A 23652-nucleotide genomic window follows, 5' to 3' on the forward strand; every position below is an offset into this window, starting at 1 on the left:
GGCTAATGGGCAGAAGATGTGATGTGTCATTCTGGGTTGGAGCACCAAAAGGCCAGAGACAACCCTGCAGCTCCCTCTTCTGCTGCTGTGACCCAAGGTGTCAGTCTGGGTCCTAAAGAACTACATGGGGCAGAATCCTCACCTCACCTCCTACCCCTTTGCCTCCCATCCTAAAACAGAAGTACATCATGAGCTAAAGATAGAATTTATTGCATCAAGCATTTGCCATTTCAGGGTTAAAATGTTAGCATAACATAACCTAGCCTATTACTAACCCAAACACCACATTACCAACCATGGCAAATAACAAAAACCAGAGCTGATTCTGGATTAAAGGCCCAAGGATCTCATGACAGACTACTGTGATGCTGTAAACTTCCTGGAGCTTCTCATGACTTGCATTGTGAACATGCCAGGGGCAGCTCCATCTTCAGATGGCGCGCATTATAAATCCAGGACTTACCTTTCTTCACCTGGAAGGGAGGTGACAGGTGTCTTTCCCACAGGGCAGTTTTCTTATCCATCATCTAAAAAATTCTGTAATTCTTGGTTTCTAATGAAGTTCCCACCAGACAAAGGCTCACAACCCAAACTGGTGGCAGAAAGAGGAGAGGGATGAATCAAAATATCCAAGACTCCCTTACCCTCTCTTCAAGCAGACAGCTGGTAGGCTGGCCTTTTTCACAGTCTGCTGCTGAGTACTTTTGCATTTGTGGGCTGTGGGCTATCTGGGAAACAGGGTCTCCTCTTTCATAGGAGTATTCTAAAATTGCAGAATCTGGAGAATAAAGACAGCAAGGCCCTCACCTCTCCCTTTATGAAAGGGAAAGCCAGGCACTGCATCTAACCCGCTTCCTTCCCACCTGCCACCTAGTGGTTCCCCGGAGAATGGCAGTCTCGGCCTAGGGCTGGCGGAAGAAGGCTCGTGTTACCTTTGTGCATTCTTATCTGATCTTCATGGGGTATTAGCTCTGGAAGGCGCCCTAGAGATAATCTAAGCCAATCTTCTCAATTTTCAGCTAAAGTAACAGAGACCTAGAACAGAGGCAACGATCTAATTAGTGGTGGAGCCAGGCCTAGAGCCTAAGGCCCGGAGGAGGCCCTTATTTATTCTTTTTTTTCCCTTTTGACATAGTCAAACAGCATGACTTAAAGTGAGCCATAGCCACCGAAAAGGCCTTTAACTTGATTTGAATTATTTGCACAAGAAAAAAAACAATCAAATCTCAGGCATCACTTGTGATTAGCAACTCTATAAAAATACTTAACTTCATAAATTATATGAATGTCTAATCACTATGTTGTACACCTGAAACTAATATAGTATTGTATTTACCCTTATTTATTCTTTCAGCATTTACTCACTTACATACTCAACCACTCAATCAATATTTGTTTTACGGCTGTTATGCACAGGGCCCGTGCTGTGCATTGCACTGAAGCTGGAAGACCCCTAGCTTCCCTTAAGGACCTTCCTGAGAAAGAAGATGGGCACACAAAAAGAAAGAAGATGACCATTGCATAAAAGAACTGCTCTGTAGCAGGCAAAAATGAAGTTGCAGCCAGCCTGCCTGAGGCTTCCCCCAGGGGTGGCTTTGAGACTAACTTCCAGACCAGGGGTTCTTTGGCGGGTAAGTCCAGGGCAGGCCCAGGCAGGGGCACCATGTGCAATGGGGCACAGGGCAAATGGAAGTGGGGTTCCAGCCGCTTCATGGAGTTCAGTATCACTGGAGCTAAAGTCAGAGGTGAGGGATAGGCTAGCCGGGAAGTAGACTGGCAGCTGGGGGAGGGGCCTCATGTGCCTGCATAGGAGTTTAGGCTAAGCACCACTGAGGATTTTTATTAGAAGAAGTAACATGAGTAAACAGATCTTATTTGTTCAACAGATCTCTCTGGAGATAATGAGAAAGACAAATTGGAAGCCAGGGAAACAAGGAGCAGGGAAGCCAGTCCAAAAGTCATAGCCGCAGTCCAGGCCAGAGAAAGGTGAGGTCTGCACCAGGATGGCAGTGCAGGTGGGGACGATGGGAGGGGGTTTGTGGGAGGTATCAGCAGGTATTATTGTTCGCAGTAATAGAGAAGATGGGTGTCATGCAGGGGACCCTGCTCCCTGCGCTATTTGTCGTGCGTGGCGGCCTGCGGGGTCTTAGCTCCCGTTCCCCACATAAGAAGGTAGCATATGGCTAGGCCAAAAAGGAACACGCACGGAGCCATAGGTAGGGGAGTCATACCGCTATATTCTCGCTGGCGACTGGGTTGGAGAAACAGGAAACAGGAGCCACACGATCCCCAACCTGCCGTCCTAACTGCAATCCACGCTTGCCAGCCACCATCTTCTTGCTAGCCCCCTATTTTCTGCTAGCGTAGTCGCGGCACTTATATTACTGGCCAATGGCTCACTGGTTACAGCTGACAGCCAACTAGCCACAGCTGACGGCCATCCAATCACAGTTGATGGCCATTTACTACCTGAGCCAGCACCTTTCTATGTGAGGCCGAGAGCCTGGAAACTGCTTTCTGGGGCTTTGTCCCCACAATGGGTTTGAGTTTTGGTTTGGAAACCTGTGTGAGTGGTGGTACATTCACCAATGCAGGGAAAGGAAAGGGCTTGGGGGCAGGAGGGAGGGGATGCAAGAGATGGGGTGTGGACGTGCTGAGGGTCCAGGTGCTAGGGCACGCCTAGGCAGTGATGGCCAGTTGAGCATGTATGTGGCGCTAAGAAGAGCAAGGCTGGCTGTAGATACATGCTTTAGAAATTAGGTGACGAGCAAAATCATGGCCATTGGAGAAATTGCCCAGGGAATGCATAAAGTGAGGTAAGAGAAGACCACAGAAGAAGCCTGTCTCAGGATGGGTTCTCCAGAGAGCAAATTCAGAGAGTTCAGTATGAATGTGTATTAGAAGTGCTCTTGGAATTGACACTTACGGAAGGGCGGGAGACGGGAGACGAAGAAGGACTGGGTAAAGGGAGAAGGGAGGTTGCCATGTGGACCCCAGGCTTCAGTTCACTCCTTGGGGGGCTCTGCAGCTACGATGGCTGTCGGAGTTGACCGTGTTGGGCCAATGGTTTGCATCTTCATTTGCTTGCTCCCATCAGAGAGCCACCTCAGGAAAGACCTTTGGGCAAAACAGCTCATGGTAGCTGAAGTATCCTAAAAGGCTTGACCCTGGAATACCCCTTTCTTCCAGTAGCTGGACAGCAACTTTTTACAGGAAGGAGGGTCTGCCCCGGGCCAGAGTTGCAGTTTGGTCCATTAACTGTCACAATTGCACAAGGTAGTACCAAATAGTACCCATGCACATCACCTGGGTGTCAGATATTTTCCTCCCTGGGTGTCCCCACTGGGGGGTGATAAGCCCTATCTCCTCCTGATGATCAGGGTGGATTTCCCCTGTCAGGATGGTGACTCTTTTTCAACTTGCTGGACTCCGGACACAGGAGCCCCAAGTGCCCGGTGGCAGCCATAACATAGCTTAGTGGAACTGTTGCAGTGTCCCCTGGTGGAAGTGTCCTCCTTTTGGATTAGTGTCCTAATCTGTTTGGGAAGCACAATCCCCTAAATGTGTTGTTGGGAATGATGGGACTTGAGGTTGCTGCTGCTTCCACTTCTGGGATCCCTGACTCATGAGGTTTTCTTGCTGGAGACACAGCATCATACAAACTTTGGTACAAGTTGTATACAGGGTCCTGGAAGACAACTCTCCATCCTTCGAAATGATCATTTCTGAGTATTTCTACCTTCCATGGGCAGCAGCTTGTGGGTGGCATACAGAGTGGTATGAGCAGTGGCTGGAATGGGTCTGGGCCCCCTCTCCCATCTCTTTTGCTGTCTCATGTGATGTTATGCGAGTGCCATGCAGGAGGACCATACTCTCTGAAAGTACTCAGATAATGGTGCCATCTGCGGCCCTGTGGACAGGGAGGGAAATCCCATACCTGGAACATGATTATTTTCCGAACAATTTGTTGGCCCCTCTGGCTGGAAAGAGCCCAACATCACCAACTTGCTACCATGTGGATGGTGCCATAACAGAACCTAAGCCTAGATCTCTGTTAGTAGTTAGGACATTTGGTGGTGGCAGCAGCAATATGGACAACTAGGTGCAACGCTAGAGTGACGCTGTAGTGCAGCTGCCATCCATTTGTAGCTTGTATCCCCACACCGACCCATCCAAGAACCAAACTCAGGTGTTTACCTCATTCTTCAGCTATTTCTGTGGGATCCCCATATGGCCATAAGTGTGAATCAAAAACAGGGCATTGGTGAACTGAGGTGACAATGATATAACGCATCAATGTGATATTATGTAGAATGTCCAGGCAGTCTAGTCTCTCAAAACTACATTCTGACAGAAGGTGAAGAATTAACGTAGTCTTGGGCAAAACTATAAATGAATATTTCTGTTCATCCCATGTAAATGCAAACTCTTTCTGCTCCTCTTTTCTGATTGGAATAGAAAAGAATGCATTTCCCAAATCCTTGGTAATATACCATGCACCTGAGGCCTTATTATATTGCTTTAGCAAAGATACCACATCTGCTATGGCAGCTGTAATTGGCACTGCTTCTTGGCTGAGTATGGTAGTCTACTGCCATCTTCCAGGATTCAGATGGTGAAGTAGAGATATGATGAGAACCACCACTACTGCATCCTTTGGTCCCCAAAGGTGGCACTAATTTTCACCATCCTCCCCTGGATGCAATATTGATTGGCTGGGGAAGGGGCAGTTTCATAGTCTTCCACTTGGCTTTCTCCACTATGATAGCTCTTAACTCATAGGCTAAAAACTCGACGTGGTGACTGTGCCAACTTCCAACTATGTCTGTTCCAATTATATATTCAGGGACCAGGCAAATGACCCCAGGTAGGTCTGTAGACCCAAAGGATCCTTGGCCAGGACTCCATTTGTTGTCTGGTTCCTGTATGTTCCCACTGCAGCAGGAGGACATTGATGACACTTCAGGTCTCCAGAACTCAATTCCAACTCTGACCCTTGAAATATTTGGGTCTTTCTCTTTCCCTAGTATATTGTTACCTGAATAAATGGCCACTGGACCCTTTGGGGAAGGGCTGGGAAGTAATACTGTGTATACTTGCCATGGTGTTGCAGGGGACCTGGCCACCTCTTCAGTTATTGAGTTCCAGGTCTGGAAACTGATCAAGGGACCATAAGAATTGATTAAGATGACTGCACTCAGCCTCCTGATCATCTGTCCTTGATTTCTTCTGATGGTGTAAAGTAAATACTACCCCTGTAGTAGTCAGCCTCAGCTGATCCCTCAGACGCTCTGGAGTGAAAATGGTCCATCACAGTTGTCCTGCACTGCGTCAAAATGGCTTGGCCTTTATTCTACTACCTCCATGAGTCATTGGATACGGGCTGCCCTAGGAAGTGTGTGCAGACTCTGAAGGAGGCCACAGCAGAAGAATTCTGCTAACAGCATTTCCAGCAGCTGGGACAAGAAGTCCTTTCTTGAAAGGGGATGTAGGAGGCACATCTCAGAGTCCACCATAGTTGATGGAGTGAGGTTCCTGAGGATGTGGAGAAGGAGAGGGTCAGAGCACAAGTAGATAGATTAAATTTTGGCAAGAAGAGGGGCATCTTTCACTGTAATGAGAAGTAGGAGGAGGTAAGAATGGGATCAGATGAAGATGAGGGTTTGAGAAGAGGGACAAGGAATTGGGAAAATCAAGCCTGATAACCTCTGTTTTCTTTATAGAATCAGAAGCAGGGTTGTCTGCTGAACTTGGGTTTGTAGGGTTAGGGCTTGAAGAGAATAGTCCTCAGGGTAAACGAGAGAGTCCACAATCTAGGGACGGCAGGGCAGTGTTTAAGGGGCAGCTGATGTTGAGGGGCATTACTGGTTGTTACCCATTCCTACTGAGTCATGTGATTTTCCCAGCCATGCTCACAGCCTAGACGAAGAAGCAGAGAGGAGCATGCTTTAACTTGTGTTGCGTGGATGTTGGGGAGGACAGTGAGGCAATAGGGTGTTAACTATTAAGTTTCCCCAGACAGTTCTTTAAAATCCTTTAGATATAAACTCTCCATTTTAAAAATTGTGTTTGTTTTCTAGGAGTACAAAGCATTAGAGGGTGTTAGAGTTGAGGTGTGGGTGAGATCGTCTGCTCCATTAATTCAGTTTGTCAATTTGCTCTTTTGTAGATCATGCTTTTGGTGTTTTATTTATGAAATCTTTGTCTAACTAAAGGTCACAAAAGTTTTCTCCTGTTTTCTTTTAGAAGTTTTATAGTCTGATGTTTTATGTTTAGGTGTATGAACCATTTGAATTCATTTTTTGTGTATGATGTGAAATATGAATTGAGGTTCATTAGAACTTAAGAAAATGTAAATCACGGTGAGAAACAGTTTGTCAGGTTTTGAAAAGTTACACATATAACTACTATATGATACAACCATTCTACTAGGTATTTATCTACGAGAAATGAAAGCGTATGTCCTTACAGAGACTCACGTGTACGCATACGTTCATAGAAGCTTTATTGTAATATCCCCAAATGGGAAACCGCCCAAATGAACATCAACATGTGAATGGATAAACAACGGTGGAATAGCCATGCAATAGCATCCTGCTCAGCAATAAAAACTATTCATACACCCAACAACCTAGATGAATCTCAAAATAGTTATGAGTGAAAAAGCAGAGAAAAAATAGTAAAAAATTGTATGATTCCATTTATGTAAAACTCTAGAGAATGCAAACTAATCTATAGTGACAAACCGCAGACTCGTGGTTGGGGGAGAGACAGGATGGATTACAAAGGGGCTTGTGGAAAACTTTGGGGGTGTCGGACATGTTCATTATCTCGATTATAGCCATGGTTTCATGGGTTATATATATGTCAAAACTTCGATTTATATACTTTAAATATGTGCAGTTATTGCATGTCAATTATATCTTAATAAAGCTGTTTAAAAATTGACCTGAAAATTAACTATATTACTGAATCTCTGATAATTAGCAAATAGGACAAACCTATAAGAATACTTACTCTTTAAAATTTGAATATAGTCAACTTAGACCTATTAGAGATTTAAAAAGCAGAACCGATAGTTCTGACTTAAAATCCAACAGTCAGTTGTAACAGAATGTGACAAAATGGACCGTTTGCTTTTATTGCAATCTCTTTTAATACACTGAAGGCTTCCTTATTTCAACTTTGTGGTGTCTCAAAGTGACTAAAATTAAAGAGTCCCTCAGGGATAATGCCACCATTCACTATGCTTCTCTCGTATTTGTTCATAATCCTTTCCACTTCTCTGAGAGGTACCTATTATTTCTATTTTGTAGATGAAGACACTGAGTCTCAGAGATGTTAAAAAGTTAGTTCAAGGCTTGTACACAACTGCAGCTGCGTGTGTGTGTGTGTGTGTGTGTGTGTGTGTGTGTGTGAGGGAAGGGGGTCTGAATCCATAAGCGTGCCTACTCATCCTCCCACCAACTCAGTCTACGCAATTCTCCTTTTTAGAAGCTTTCTCCCAACATCGTTACCATTCTTCAGGCTATCTACGTCCTGGGAAGCCTGGAGTTACAGGGCTGCCAGGAGGAGGAAGATTTCGATAATCCAAACACAAGATGGTATGATCGGTGGTGGCTGCTCTCGGGTGCTTAGGGAATTACGTAATTAAAACGGGATTGTCTTTGTAGGGCGACGTTGTCACCACCTGGGAAGACGTTGCCGCTAGCTCCAGCGCGGCAGTGCTACTAGTGTGCACTAACTGGGGGGGCGGAGGAAGGGAACAAGCGAGGACGAGTTCTGCCGGGCGGCGGTAGGTGCCTGCCCCGGTTGGTGACAAGAGCGGCTTTCCCTCCAGCGTTCAACCACGAACAGAAGCGCGGGGAGAAGGCGGCGGGATGGAGCCGCCAGGGTTCTGTCTGCACCGGGAGTTTGAGCTGCCCCGCCCCGCCCTCGGGCCCCACCCATCCCGCCCAGGCCCCGCCCATTCCCGCCCCAGGCCCCGCCCGCTCCCGCCCTAGGCCCAACCCACTTCCGCCCCAGGCCCCGCCCGCTCCCGCCCTAGGCCCCGCCCCGCACTCGGGCCCCGCCCCAGACCCCACACACTCCCGCCCTAGGCCCCACCCATTCCCGCCCCAGGCCCCGCCCACTCCCGCCCTAGGCCCCGCCCACTCCCGCCCCGGGCCCCCCACTCCCGCCCCGGGCCCCGCCCACTCCCACCCAGGCCCCGCCCACTCCCGCCCCGGGCCCCCCACTCCCGCCCCGGGCCCCGCCCACTCCCACCCAGGCCCCGCCCACTCCCGCCCCGGGCCCCGCCCGCTCCCGCCCAGGCCCCGCTTGCTCCCGCCCCGGGCCCCCCCCACTCCCGCCCCGGGCCCCGCCCACTGCCCGGGACCGAAAGCGGAGGCGCACTCGGTCGCTCGGCGCTCGCCTGCTCGGGTCTAGCCGCATCACCGACCGCAGGGGGCTCGAGTTGCGGCTCCCGTGGCCCCGAGGCCCGCCGGGCGGCATGGAGGGGCAGTGGGCCTCCGCGGGAGGGGAAGTGTCCCTGCACAACTTCAGCGCGAGGCTGTGGGAGCAGCTGGTCCACTTCCACGTCATGCGGCTGACGGACTCGCTCTTCCTGTGGGTGGGGGCCACACCGCACCTGCGCAACCTTGCCGTGGCCATGTGCAGCCGCTACGTGAGTGTGGGCCTGGGCCGGGGCGGGCGGAGTGCGGGTGGGGAAGAGGAGAGAGGACGCGGGCGGTGGGGCGCTGCCTAGGCGGCCGGCCCTGGCGGGGCCGGAGTGACTGGCGGGACGGTGAGTGAAGGGGCTGGCTGCTGGCGCGCGCGGGCCCCACAGCCACTCCAGAACGCTTCCTGTGGTGTCTCGAGGAAGGGCGGGGCCGTGTGGACCTTCCCCACCCGGAGGGCGGCTGTGCGCGGTCCTGCCAGCCCGCGGGACCACAGGCAGGCCTCTCCCTCGGCTCCCGCCCCTCTGCTGGCTCCTGGCTCCCCTCTGTGTGGTTGGAGTGCCCAGGGGCTTCACCGTAGGACCTCTGCTCTCCCGTTACACTCCCACCCTTGGGGTTGGCATCTCCCGTAGTTTTCATGCTCTGTCTGTATTGACCACACCGACATTTATCTGTGTTTCTAGTACAGACCTCTTTCCTGAACGTCAGACTCCTGTGTCTCTACTTGGTGGTCTAATAGGCATCTCATGCTAATAGGCATCTATTACTAGATACCTAATAGTCTAATAGGCATCTCATACTAGACATATTCAAGACCAGACTCTCGACTTCTTCCCCCAAACCTGCTCCTCTAACAGCCAGCCTGTCTCTGTTATGATAACTCCCCTGGAACCTAGGAGTTAGCCTTGATTCCTTCTTTCCACACTCCACGTGTTGAATGGCAGCGAATCTGAGGGCACTGCCCTTAGAACACACATGTCTATACTAAGTGTTCAGAGAAAGACAAATATTGTATGATTTCACTTCTGTGGAATCTAAAACCCCCCCAAACAAACAAACCCCAAAACAAAGAAAGCAGAAACGGATTCATAGATACAAAGAACAAACTGATGGTTGCCAGAAGGGAATGGAGTAGGGGGCTGGGTAAAAAAGTTGAAGGAGGATAAGAGGTACAAACTTTCAGTTATAAAATAAATCAGTCATGGGGATGTAATGCATAGCATGGTGAATATAGTCAACAGTATTGTAATAACTTTGTATGGTCACATGTTTTTTGGACTTACTGTGGTGATCATATCGAAAGGCATACAAATGTATAATCATCACTGTGTTGTACACCTGAAACTAATATTGTTAAAAAAACATACACAGAATCCGACCACATCTCACCTCCTTCAGGCCTGCCGCCCTGGGCCAGGCCTGCAGTATCTCTCCTCCTTGGCTGATTCTCCCTTCGCTTCCTGTATTTCTTAGAGCTGCTGTAATGAAGTGCCACAAACTGGGTGGCTTAAAAAACACCAGAGATTTATTCTCTTCTAGTTCTGGAAGCCAGAAGTCTGAAATCAAGGTGTTGGCAGGGCTGGTTTGTCCCAGAAGCTCAGAGAGAGATGATCCCCTCCCTCTCTCCCATCTTCTGGTGTTGCTGGCAATCCTTGGTGTTCCTTGGCTTGCAGCTCCATCACTCCAGTCTCTGCTTCCAGTGTCACATGGCCTTCTCTGCGTGTCTCTGTCTATATGTAGCTTCTCATAAGAACCCGAGTCCTAATAGACTAAGGGTCCCCCCTATTACAGTATGACCTCATCTTAGCTTACATCTTTTCATCTGCAAAGCTTTGTTTCTAAATCAAGTCACATCTACAGGTACGAGGGCTTAGGACGTGGACATATCTTTTTGGATATGTTCAACCCAAACAGTGCCTTATGGCCAGTTCTCTGTGGGGCAGCAGACTGCAGTTAGACATGTCATTCTTCTGCTCCAGACCTTTCAGGAGAGAGACTCAGCACAGTCCAGAGCCTTTTCTGTGACCCCCAGGCCCTGTTACCTGGGAGAGCTCTCCTGCTCCTACCCTCCTCCCTGGCCTCTTGGCTGCTCTAAGCCCACTGCTGTGCCCCCAGGTGTTGCTCTCTCTGCAGTTTGTCTGTTTTATGAATTTTTGTGTCCCTAGTACCTGATAGGCTGCTCATTAAATCCTTGTTGAATGAATGGGTGAGGCAGCCTCAGGGAATTCCTCCCTTTGACCAGGCAGGGCATGGTTTGTAGTCTTTGAGGGGCCTCAGGGATGGTGGGAAATCAGAGGAGGGAGCCATCAGGCAGGGCCTGGGCAAAGCTTCAGGAAGGACACAGCCTCTGAATGGGACTTCTGGATATCCTCACACAGTATCCCTCTTCCCTTCTGGTTGTTCTTCTCGTATGCCTTTCCCCTTCTTCTCACTGTTCTTTTCCTAGGTTTATTTTATTGTATTTCTTTGCTGGTGGGTGCCAGAAGGTGGGCCTTTGGGCAGGTGACAATTCCAGGTCTTCCTTTATTAGAGGAGAGAAGGAGGGCCTAGAGGGGCAGGGGTTTGATGGGTGTGGCTGTGTTTGCAGGTCATGGCACCCTGGAGCCACCTAACCTTTCTCCCCTAATCCTAAGGACGTGGTCAGAAACCTGTGTAAGGCTGTGGGCTGCATGAGGCCCAGGACTGCTCAGTGGTGGGAAAGTATGAATCAGTTTCAGGGCTCCTCCTGTGGGCTGCTTTGGTGGTCTGACCACTCCGTAGTCATAGCTCTTAGTAGCGCGCAGTGTCTCAGCTGGAAAGTCACCCTCCATCGAGACTGGGGCAGGAGAAGGAAAGGAATCATTCCCACTGCCTGGCTACATTGTGTGCCTAGACATTGCCCTCCAGGGGCTGAGGACCAGGCCAGCTGGAGAGGAGTTGCAGGCCAAAGCTTGAGGCAGGAAAACAAAGATTCCTGTGGAACTGGGCTGGGCAGACTGACCTGTGGGCTGGCCTGTGTCTACTATTTATGATAAAGTTTTGTTGGAACACAGCTATGCCCATCCAGTCAGTAGTGTCTGTCACAGCTTTTGCACTTTAGTGGCAGAGTTTGGCCGTTGCTCCTGGACCTTGTGCTCCATAAAAACTTAACGGTTTGCCGTCTGGCTCTTTTTAGTGGAGGATGGCACTGAAGGGTCTGTGAGGTCTCCCCCTCCTCCCTGCCCTCTAAAGCCCCACATGTAAGACTAGACCTGTAGAACGAAACCACACAACTCTGTTGCTCTTCCGGGTGGCCCGCCTTGCATCAAGCAGGTCTGCTTGTGCTGCCTAGAGAGGCTGCAGGCCCCCCCCCCCCCCCCCCCCCCGCTGAGGGCAGTTGGCCTGGGACCAAGGCAGATGGGGTGTGGGACCCTGTGTACTCAGGTAATCTAGGATGCGTCTGGCTCCCCTGCGTGAGTGGAAGGTTGTGCTCCAGCCGCAGTAAAACCATCGAGCATGGCTCTGCCTGGGAGACCAGCTTGGCATAGTATGACTTCAGGAATAATGAAGTATTACAAAGGGTAATAGTTCTGGGTTTTTAGTTTAGTTTTTGGTCAGAAAAGGCTACCCTGTTAAGGTAGATTTTCTGGTTTTAGGAGGTTTAACTGTAATTACTATTAACAGTTAAATGTTGAACTTGAAAGCTGTAAACAAATTCATTAAGATCATATTTTTGTATCTTTTTCAAGAAACAAAAAATGTGTAGTAAAGCTTTCATTCCTATCCTGTGCTTTTTGATTGTTTTTAATAAACCCAAACAAATTCCGTCTGTATTGAAGTGACTTTGAGCCCTTAGGGGATACGGAGCAGTCTCTGATCTGTGCTCTGTTCATGATAAAAGTAATTTTGGTTGTATTATAAGTTGGTGCGTTTTTTTCCTTTTAACTTAGACCTTTTTAATGGTTAGGGAGATTACTCCCAAAGTACTTGGAAGTAAGATTAACTCTAGATTTCAGAAGGGCCACATTTATTTATCTTTAGTTTTATTGCTTCTTATCTGAGATGAGGATTAGCTCAGCATGTTCAGAAATTTGGATGCTGATGATTGATGCCCATTTGAAAAATCCCAAGGCTCTTGTTGACCTTGAAGAGCCCAGATACTCTCAGGAGAGTGGAGCTGTGTGTTCTCGTACAGGTCCAGCTGAGGAGATTAGGTGTCATGTCTTCGCCGCTGCTGGCTACCGTGGGGGCGAGAGGGAGCTGGAGGCACTTGGCTCGGACTCTGACAGCTTTCTTCTTGGTGGCCTTAATGATCTTGTGTGCTTCCCTCTTGGTCGTCATGTTGCCCTTCAGCATGCTTTGGAGGTTCCAACACTAAAACAAACTCTTTATGTGGAATAATAAGTCCTAGAACTTATTGACAGCACTGTGATGCCATCTTTAGGTGACTTCTCTTCATCTTTCCCAGTTGTACTACCTCATATGCATTAGAGGGTCAACTTACCTGGCTGTTGACACAGTGCCAGACCTTTTTCTTGGTAGATGTGTCTACCTCCCAGGACCTGCCACTACAACCTTTGTGCAGAATTGGAAGCCACAGAAGTTTGGCTGATGGAGAAGCAGCATTGCATTCTCTGTTTTTCTTGTAGGACTCCATCCCGGTGTCCACCTCTCTCCTCGGAGACACTTCCGACACGACCTCTACTGGCCTTGCCCAGCGCTTAGGTATGTACCCACAGTGGGGCTGCAAGAGCAGCCGATGGGGCCTCACTGTTTAATGGAACCACGAGGCAGGTCACTGTAGAAATAAAGGGTGTTTATACAGAGAGATAAACCAACTCAGCACTATGGGATAAGCTCAGACCTTTGTATATTAGGTTTTGTTTAAGGAGAGCGTATCCATGCCCACGTGGTTCCACTGCTGTTTCAGGGCCAGCATGTTCCCAGGAGACTCCCATATCCTTGGCTGTCATCTAAGCCGATGAGTGACAGGTGATTTAGCTCCCTTCTGTAAGCACATTTCCAACTCATGGGGGGGGAGTGTGAATGATGCCCACAGCACGCAATGGGCAGCGGCTGCAGGTAGCCTCCTGGACTTCCCGATGGGTTCAGTGGAGCCCGTGGAGCAGGGTGCCAGCAGCACGCAGGAGGGACTGGCTTTCGCTCCCTGTGACATCATTCAGAGTTCAGAAGGAGACTGGCCTGGCTTGAGTGTGATGTAGAACCAGTGTTGAGATCATGAGATTGAAAGCTCTACCCTTTCCCACAGCCCAAACACACTTCCTGTAAATAAGCAGGTAGTTCAGGTAAGGACAGCATGTGTTCTGCCCTTGGCCAGTGTGCACTGTCACCAGGTCATCACAGGTTGCCCAGGGACCTTGCCGGGTGCCGTCCGTCTCCTTCCGTCTTCCTGTTTACCGTATTCCCAGGCAGTTCAGTGCTTGTGCCAGTTCTGGAGCCCTGGGCTGGTGCTGGGGGTGTATGGCGAATGGGCCCCAGCCCCTGGATTTTCGTTGTGTTGACAGTTCTGTCCACCTGATCCCTGGTAAGCGGGAATTGATTTGTCAGGCCCTCTGGAACGTACCCATGTAAACAGCTCAGCCACACAGTTCAGGTGGATCCTGGTGTCGTGGGCGGCGTGAGGGCAGGTTGGCCTGGACTTGCCACACTGCGTTCTCTGCACGAATAGGGCGGAGACCACGAAGGCAGCTGCACTTACTGTACTTTTTCTTCAGCCTGAACTTATAGAAACTTGACTAGTACATTATTTTGGTAACTTTTTATTAGGAAGTAATTTTAAATTTACTTTAGAAAAGTTGCAAGAAAAGATGCAAAATTCCTGCTTAGCCTTCACCCAGATTCCCAGCTGTTATCATCCCCTCTGTGTGTTCACATCATTGTTTTTTCTGAACCGCATGAAAGTACGTTGCAGACACGACTGCTTGCACATGCCTCACTGTGTATTGCCAGTTTAAGGAATGTCACTCCTGTGTCACACTGTGCCCTGCCTGGTCTGGTGAAAACTTGGGGGTGTTCATAGTTCTAAGGACAGGAAACTGGGTGGGTCACCAGTGTGGATGACAGATTGTAGTCCTGCAGGGTGGCGGGAGCTTCTTTGGCGTGCCACAAATTACTTGTTTATGCCGATAAAGTAAGATGGGGTCTTGGCTGTCCTTGAGATGGAGGCCTAGCAGTTTGTATGCAAAAAACTAGGGTTCTGGTTTTCTTTTTTTTGAATTTTGTGTAAACGTTGGGGCTTTTTAAAATTAACATTTTCCTCTCATGTAGTTTACATCAATTTACAATAATTTAAACCAATTGAAATAGAACAAGCAAAAAATAATATCCTTACCAACTTATTAAAGTCAAATATTAACAAACAGTCCCATCCTGCCTGTATTAGCAAAAACTGGCAGCTCTCAGCCATTGCCCAACAAGGTTAGGCATGCAGAAAAAGCTTGAAAAGTCAGTGTTGTAATGTGGCTGCTGCTATGACCAAAGGCTGGTGACTCTCACGGTGCTAATATCACGAAGGGGCTGTCCAGTGCATCCCTGAAAAATTCATCATTATTATTATTATGTATATTAGTTGCAAATGCATTATTAATCATTGTTAGTTGTCCAGAGGGATAATGAGAAGAGAGCATTGTCCCGAAACATTATGTTCTAAGGAAGATGAAAAGAAGTTGGAAAAGAGATGGTCTAGAGGGTTCTGAGTAACCTTGGAAGCATTGGAGGGCTGCAGTGTGGATGGGGACCCCCTCACTGTGTAGCTCTGGAGGGCAGAGCTGGGTCTGCTAGGCAGACGATGCAGGAAGACATGTTTTTGCTCCCTGTAAGACCCTGTCTTAGCAAGTAGAGCAGTTGGGATCAGAATGGCCCCCTTCGGGGACTGAATTTTCTACCATAGAGGGGTGTGACTTGACAGGCTTCAGCCTCACCTCCTCACCTCAGCACCTTTTGCCTTTGATGCTAGGGCTGGCTGGTTATCTGAAGTGTGTGGGGTGCATGCCTCTGTGGGGAGGGCGTTTGCACCTTCCCTGTGTGTGGGGTGAGGCCCAGGGAGGAGGTGCCAGCGCTGGTGCAGTCGCAGTATTTAACTGCTCTGGGCTAACTGCCTGACTCGTCTGCGGGATGTTTGTCTGCTCTTTCAGGGTGTGGGCATGCGAGTCTGCTTGATGTCTGTATTTGGAGCAGCACAGCTCAACTGTTACTGGTTCTGTAGAGAGGGGCTAACACATACATTCAGCATTGAATTGGAAAGTAGACGTGTGTGTGTGCACATACCTGCACAGAAATGTAGAACTGCAGGGTCATCTGGGGGGTGGGTGGGGCAGAACTGGGAGGATGGTACTGAATGGGAACTTTAATATGTTAAACACTTTAATGTTATCAGTGTTTCTGAAAAGGAAAACCATGGACCATGTATGTAGGTTCTTAGCATCAGGTTTTGGACCCCCTCAGGGCTCCTGGACACGGATTGCTGGCCCCAACCGCGGTCTCTGATTCAGTTGGTCTGGGGTGGGGCGGAGCTGAGAGTCTGCATGTCTGCCAGGTTCCCAGGGCTGCTGCTGAGGTGGGCACCACACTTGAACAACCCCGGTTCTAGAGTCTGGGAGAGGGTCCAGATGACTGTAGTCTGCATTTGCAGCAGCTGCCTGTGGAGAGCCATAAAAATCAGAACTTTCTTCTCTCCCTGAAACCCTGTTCTCTTCCAGACATTTCTCAGCTGTGAGGTAGGCATGAGGCACACAGAACCTCTGGTATTTCAGTCATGGCTGTGTCGATGTGTTTTCTTTTTAGCCAGGAAGACCAACAAGCAGGTGTTTGTCAGCTATAACCTTCAAAACACTGAGAGTAACTTCGCATTACTTGTAGAAAACAGGATCAAGGAAGAAATGGAGGCTTTTCCCGAAAAGTTCTAGCTGAGTCGCAAAAGTGAGGATTTGTAACTTATGTAAAATAATACATTTAAATAAATGGATTGAATTTCACAGTTTGTTACCAGGTTGATGTGTTTTTAAAGGATTGATCTTATTAATTTTCCTTCTTCCCCTCACCAGCGTGTGGGCCACAGGCTCTGATTGATCTGGCTGGGGAAGCAGAAAAGCAAAATGGGCAGTCGTTTCCTTGTGACTGCTAAATAATGGAGAAAAGGGGTTAAAATGAGATTTTGTTGGGATTGAAGGGGGCTGATTAGATTGAAGGGTTAAATTCATCATGATTGTCTTATGTCCATTTCCAATTAGAATTGAAGTAATAAGTCTTTATAAAATATGCTTCAGGTTATCTCCTTTCCTTCCTTCCAGTTCCAGCCACGTCCTTCCCCAACATATCTCTTCCTACTCTGCTTTCCCTTAGGCCCGGCTACGAGCCCGCTCCTCGCTGCTCACTAGATTTGTGGACTTGCTGGTCTCTAATTGTGCTGGGCCCTGAATAATCTCCACTCTGCTGGGTTATTGTTAGGATTAAATACACAGATATACTTTGCAAACTTTAAGTGCCATGGCAATTAAGATGTTAATTATGGTTTTACCTGCTTCATTTTTGTGGATCCAAATGCTTACGCTGCCTGTTATCACTGTCTTTCTTTCTCCCTTCTCTTTTTTTCTCAAGTTCCAGGTACCTGCTTTGGCTATCTTTAATCCTTAGCCTTTTTTTTGCCTGCCCCTTGAAATGGTTTCCAGTCTTTTTTGCCTGCCCCTTGAAATGGATTCCAAAATGTGTAGTGCCACATGCTACGCCTTTTGTTTTCACATCTTTCCCCAAAAGCCAATATTTTATGGGTCAGTGGCTCCTGATCCTGATTTCACATAAGGATCTCTGGGGGCAGTTTTCACGGGTTGCCTATGCCTGGCCCTTCCCCAGAGATTCAGATGACCTGGGGCCCAGGCTTTGGCCAGGTTGGAAAGCTCCCTAGGTGCTTCTCAGCACGGGCAAGTTGAGGACCACCAGAAAAGAACTTTCTAATCTTCGGGGTCCAGCGGGACCCCTCTTGTTACTAGAAGAGGTTTAGGGCTCTGTAACACTCTTCATGCAGTGGCAAAGGGCTCACCCTGAGCCAGTGGTAAACAGCCACCGGTGGTGACACTTTGGCCAGGACATAAAGGCACTTGAGAGGAGTACGTCTGGGGTTTAAGATGCTTCCCTCTTTAGCAGACGTCCTGGGCTAACCTCCGAGGCTTCAGCCAGCATTATTGTAGCTTGGAAGCACAGTGGACACCTCTCTAGGAAAAGTAAGTAACACAAAATCAGGGCTATGGAGAGAAGAGTTTGGTATAAATACTTTATTAGAGAAACATTATTTTCTTGTTAAAAAAATACTACATTGAAGAAGAGCGTTTTGGGTTACCAATCTTTCCTCACAGAGTCACAGTGTAAGATAATCATTTCTTGGCCTCTCTAGGAACTTGCAGGCCATGGATTAGCAGGACATCAACATACAAGAGAAAAGAAGTCTTAAACTTACTGATGGCCCTTTCTCAGGGGGTCTGCGAAGGGCACTATGAACAGTATGTTTAACCCTATCTCTGCCTCCGCCTGCCTTTAAGACTAGGACTGCAAGCAGATGAGAGACCACCCACCGTTCCCAGGCAGGGCGGAGACTCGGGTTACACAGGCGCCAAAGTAGGGACGCAGCAAGAGCTGAATAAACAGTTTTTATTACTTGTAGTCAATGGTTGTGAAATGCCCTTCATTGGATACCATCAGATGAGGTAGGGAAGACATTGCAGAGGAAATTTGTTAACGGGGCAACATTTTTATTTCTGTACATTTACATACAAATTTTCCCCAAAGGTACAACAGGTGCGACATCATGCAGACATTTAGCTTTGAACGACAGTTCAGAACTCTTATTTAGGCTTGTGCTATGAAAGAGCACCTCCAGAGCGATCCCGGGTGACATGTAGAGTAACACGGTTCTTACTGGACACCTCAAATGTTGGGGTTGTAGAGAGACAGAGGGGGGGAAGTATTCCCACTAGACATAACACACTGTGCTGCTCTTCCAAAACAATACATTAAAGTGAGGTGTCCTGTAAAGGAAAGGGTTGAAGTGTGGGCCGGCCCCAGCACGTGCGCCACCTAGGGGCTGGCGATGTAATGGTCACAATTCATTTAATGGCACGTCAGTCATTTCTTGTTTGGCTCTAGGAAGTGGTAATGTTGGAGTGCAATACTTCCTTTACAAGGTTTATTTTTGCTTTCTGTTGTGGCCAAAACAACTTACCAGCCCCGTTCCTCTAGTTGCAAGTGATTATACTCCTTTAGAAAACAAAACATTTAAAACTTTTTCTTACCTGTCTTGGGTGCTAGTATTTAGGGTATTTGATGCGAGTTATTACTGACTTCCGGAAAAGAATACACGAGCTCTTCAGCCCTGGGTTCACCTCAGGTGTTCACATTTGTGCGTAACTTTTATTGAAAAGGGATCACAGATCCGTGATGAGACGGCAGGATGCAGGATTGGCTGGTGGAGGAGAGGAGCCGCAGCACATGCCCAGGACGGTTGCCCCGGGCAGCGGGGAGGGACGTGGTAGGCAGGGCAGACTGGAAAGGGCAGGTGCCTGAGAAGTGTTTCCCTACTGACCATGAAGGAAACGGGACTGAGGAGTCCAAGCACGAGCAGCGGGTGCTAGGTCGCTGGTGGCCGCAGACCCTTCCCACGCAGAGCAAGGCAGGACCCAGCATGTGTCACGCTCCAGTGGGCCCCTGCTGCCTTGGCCACGTGGTGTGGGATTCCATGGGGCTCAGCCCACAGGGAAGCTTTTCTGCTTTGGCTACATTTCATAAAGGTGTTCCTCAAGAGCTTCAGATAGCCTTAAGCTGAACTAGCAACAGAAAGGAGCTCAGCCTAATCCTGAGGCTGCCGGGAGAGAAGAGCTATGAGACCTCTTTGCCCAGACATGTCACTTACCGTGTTTCCCCGGAACTAAGACCTAGCTGGACAATCAGCTCTAATGCGTCTTTTGGAGCAAAAATTAATATAAGACCCGGTCTTATGTTATGTAACACCCAGTCTTATAGTAAAATAAGACCGGGTCTTATATTAATTTTTGCTCCAAAAGACGCATTAGAGCTGATTGTCCGGCTAGGTCTTATTTTCGGGGAACACAGTATCAAATGTCGACCTCATTCATGTCCACGTCTCCAGAACCGAGTCCTCACAGCTAGCCTCTCTTCTAGTCATCCATGAGTTAGTTCTGATTGCTGAAGTGACAGTGCTGACTGTCTCTGCTGGACCGGTATTTTTATTGTCATTTAAGATGGAGATTAGAGATCGTGGAGTTTGTAAGTGCTGTTCCTCTCCTCCGCCTTCCTAGGCATAACCGGCAGCACGCCATAGCTTCAGTGTTTCTTAAAGAAGGTCTCACAAGTCCTTCTGTTGTACAGTAAAGGGACTGCAGGAGGTCCTAGTGCTGGGTGATGGCTGCAGATGTGTACGTGGCAGGTGCAGGCCCAGGACCTCACTGGCTGCTTCCCACCGTCCCCAACTGCCCAGTGGCTTGGCCACTGCATATGTGGTGTCTCGGACTTAAGGGGTCTCGCTGCCAGGTGGCTTTCTGCCAAGGACTCTAAAGAAGGCAAAGGGTATTTCACAAGTTTGGCACGCGAAGGCTGCACATTTGTAAAGGCCTTTTTAAAGTAAGGTGAATGGGACTAACATTGAAACATGGAACAAAAGTGACTTAAAAGAGATGAGGGAAGGCAAGATGAGCTGGGCTTGGAGCAGGTGGAGCTGGGGACACTGGCCAGAGGGCTTGCCTTCCTGGGCAGCCGGCCCTTGGATGAGGCTGGACACCCCAGGCCCCACCGATGAGACAGAGAACGTGTGGTTTGCTCACTGGAATCACACATGCCTGCAAGCGTGTTCACCTCACAATGTTGTTACCAAGTCAGCAGGCTCCTGTTATTTTCTACCAGATTTGGAGCAGAGTGGTGGGTGGAGACAGTAAGAAGCAGAACAAGTAGAAAGCTGGAAGGGGAGAAAGGGAACTTGAATCAACCTCTTTTCAGGCCCTTTGAGTTCTAGTAACCGTTAGCTGGGGGTCACACAGACCCGAGACTACGATTCCCCTGGAAGAACAGAGCCTATGGCAAAGACACGTGTCACAAAGTGGGGAGGTGGACAATTCTAGAAGGAACCTAGGCTGTCCAAAATATCAGGTCTCTATGTTGCTACAAGGTGGCGTGCCTGCCTGTGCCAGTGAAGCTTGTTTCTTAGTGGTCCCCTGGGAGTCCTCGAGGAGGCCCTCCAAGGTTCCTCTGAAACACTCCTCAGACAGGCGGAGAAAACCTGATGTGAAAAGGCAAGAGGAAGCCTTCATTGTCTGGAACAAAATGAAGAACACAATGGAAAACCCTTGGATATTGGGGACGAGGGTAAGAGTTAAACTTTGGTGAGTTATTGCTTTCTCTCAATTGGTCTTGATGCTTTAAGAGGCTGGAGGTCAGTTGGACTAACCAGTGAGAACCCCACTCCTTGCCCGAAGCCCCCACCTCTGTACTGACAAAAGTGACAGGAAGTAGGCAAAGGCAGACCTGAGGGGGACTGTCTCCCACAGGCTTTGCAGTCTCTCAGTGTGAAGTCAGTGAGAGATGACAGTCATCCAAGCTGGTGATTTCTACATGATGTGTGCTCGAGATGTGGGTGACGGGCCATATTTGGGAGAGCAGCCCTCCCTTCTGCGGGTTTGTCTTAGTCATCTATTTTAGTTCTTTCCTATTGTTTTTAGTCCAGAAAGTAGCCATGTTCACTGTGGAAGAGGGAACTTTGCTGCTGGAGCTAAATCTGGGAAGGAATATTAATCATGTTAACATGTCTCAGACCTCAACACATTGGCTAGTTGTGATCTTAACTGGCAAACGTGTCAGAAGACTGGTGACATTACCACTAATTGTTTAAGATTTGGGCTGAAATGCTTAAGCTTTATCCTAAAGAGCTTCCAGCATCAAGTACAAAAGGATGGTCTCGAAGGAAACACTAAGCTGGTTTTAATGATATTTGTGAGCAGCTTTGCCCCAACACATGGAACAGAAGCTCTGACCTTACAAATAGAGAAAAACCTTTACAAACCATACACAGACTCTCTAGCAAAAACCTAATGATTTACATTTCACTGTGTCTAAACTGCAGTCATGGAACTGCTCCATGATCGGCTGGGTCTCTGTACACAGGCAGGCGGCCTTGGGACGCGGCCCTGGCCGGCAGAGGTGACATCTGGTGGCTCTGAGGGACTGGGTGAGAGTGGCCGGCTGACCTACAGGGAGGAGACTGGTCGATGTGCTCGGTTACTAACAGCGTCTTCCTCGGGCAACTGGGTCCCTCTTCCAAAAGAGGTGCTTCCATTTCAAGATCAGTGAGAGGAAAGGGAATAAAGTGCTTCTCGTAAAAATGACCAAAATAAATACAAACATTTAATGGCAGAAAAGAAAGTTTTTGAAGGGTTAATTCCAAAGAGTTTGCTTCCTCAAACACACGATCCTTAGAGTTTTGGAAAGACAGAATTTCCCCACACCAGTTGAAAGTCTCCTGATTCGGTGGCGTCCGAGTTGGGTTTTCCGGGCCTGGCCACGTGTAGGTCCGTCTGGGAGCCTGTGCCCCAACAGCCCCCGACCCCGGGAACCCACAGCGCCCCCTCAGGGCAGGCCGTGCCCCGAGCTGCAGGACTTCATGCCGTTGGCCGTGGCGTTGTCGGGCAGCCCGTCCCCGGCAGCGGAGGCGGCGGCCACGTCGTGGAGGCCGGAGTAGTCCTTGAGCTCGGCGTTGGTGAGCAGGAGCGGCTGCTCCCCCTTCTTGTGCGGCAGGAGCGGCTGCCGCGTGTAGTGCTCCCCGTTGGAGATGTTCTCGGGCAGGCTCTGGTTGCGGCTCTCAGGCAGCAGGAGAATGCAGATGATGCAGATGAGCGTGCAGCAGGCGAAGATGATGTGGTGCAGGAAGTAGCCTTTCTGATTGTGCAGCTCGATGATGGGTGCCGTCAGCATGCCGAAGCCCGCGCTGGCCAGCACCAGTCCCAGCCCGCCACACCTGCAGGAGGGCGCGAGCACACACGGTCAGCGTCCATGGTCAGACCCGGGTGCACCCAGAGTGCGGACACGGCTTGACCAGGATCACAGGGCAAGTTCCTGGCCGACCGGAGAAGCCCAGCTTGGGCGGTGGCCACCGGGATCCCGGGCCCCACACCAGTGCAGCCTCCCACACGGGGCGTCCCAGAGCACCTTCACCGGGCCGTGTCTGTCCACCACCTCTAGTGCAGTTACCAGTTCCCTCATCAACTCAGAACTGTTTACTTTATTTTGAAAGACAACTTTATAATATCACTGTAAATGGAAAACCAGTGTCACTTGCCATAAATAAAATACGTACAATGAAAAACAGTATTATTAAAGGATACTATCTTCCCAAGGCTTGCGCTTCCTTTAGAAAAGGGTTATTGTGGTGGGGGTGGGGAGGTGGAGGACGGCTCGGATGAAAGAGTCATGAAAGACATACCGACACTACCAGCTTTTCTCTCCTGGCCACAATCAGAGACATTGGAAGATTCGACAAAAGATAGCAATTTTCTCACTGTGAGTTGATGTTATTTATTGTTGTTCCCGTGTATTTCCTAAAATCATTCTGCACCGGTGGAAACTGTCCCATCTCTGGGAAATGTTTTGCCAGAAGCTATGCACCGACACAAATTCACTGCAGTACTGAGCTCAGCAAGTACTCAATGCAAGCCTAGCGCTTGACATGTTTACCTCTGCTCCTCTGCCATAGGAGGGAACCTATCAAAAGTCCCAAAGGGATTAGTAGATACAGAACATGTGAAAAAACTGTTATAACTCTAACATCTATTTTGACATAAAGGTATGTTATTGGGAAGAAAGTGTTATGTGGACATGGAGAAAGCAGTGCGGTGCTGGGCCGCAGTAAAGAGGACCATGGTGTTCAGGTGACAGGAGGTGATGGTCCCACTGTGCCCTCACTGCACAAGCTAGACAGGGCTGGACAGTCAGCTCTGTGGCCACAATGAAGGGGCCAGGCGAGGAGGTCTTGTCTCAAGGCAGTTGTTTGCCTCTCCTTAAAGAGCAGGTCCAGACCACTGGGCAGAAGGTGCAGGGATGTGGATTTCGGTTGGTTGATCAGTAGTTGGGCATTGTCCTTTAGTGAAGTGACCTTTATTCCTGGCTGTGCTTAGGCAGAGAGGAGGCCCCTACAGAGTGTAGGAGACAGATGTGAGCCCCCAGGTCCTGAGGAGCCTGGGATGAG

The 23652-nt window shown here is 49.1% G+C and overlaps 2 protein-coding genes across 6 annotated transcripts in view; one reads left to right on the forward strand and one right to left on the reverse strand.

The window, feature by feature from the left end:
* The first annotated feature begins 8374 nt into the window (after positions 1-8374).
* The window catches only part of PSMG4 (proteasome assembly chaperone 4), a 56406-nt gene continuing 41128 nt past the window's right edge, over positions 8375-23652 (forward strand). For 2 of the 3 annotated variants that reach the window (XM_081057275.1, XM_081057274.1), the window contains exons 1-2: positions 8375-8665; positions 13046-13121. In XM_081057275.1, coding sequence (XP_080913401.1) covers positions 8492-8665; positions 13046-13121 — 250 coding nt within the window. In that variant the 5' untranslated portion in view covers positions 8375-8491. Of the gene's footprint in view, positions 8666-13045; positions 13122-16199; positions 16445-23652 lie in introns of those variants that run through there. The other variant, XM_081057276.1, reaches the window with a different exon arrangement.
* SLC22A23 (solute carrier family 22 member 23) overlaps positions 21798-23652 on the reverse strand; it is a 181613-nt gene continuing 179758 nt past the window's right edge. For 2 of the 3 annotated variants that reach the window (XM_081057273.1, XM_081057272.1), the window contains one exon: positions 21798-22425. In XM_081057273.1, the coding sequence (XP_080913399.1) occupies positions 22038-22425 (388 nt within the window). In that variant the 3' untranslated portion in view covers positions 21798-22037. The remainder of the gene's footprint in view (positions 22426-23652) is intronic. The other variant, XR_013993856.1, reaches the window with a different exon arrangement.

Source organism: Rhinolophus hipposideros (genome assembly GCF_964194185.1).
Source record: "Rhinolophus hipposideros genome assembly, chromosome: 8".
Classification (NCBI taxonomy): Eukaryota; Metazoa; Chordata; class Mammalia; order Chiroptera; family Rhinolophidae; genus Rhinolophus; species Rhinolophus hipposideros.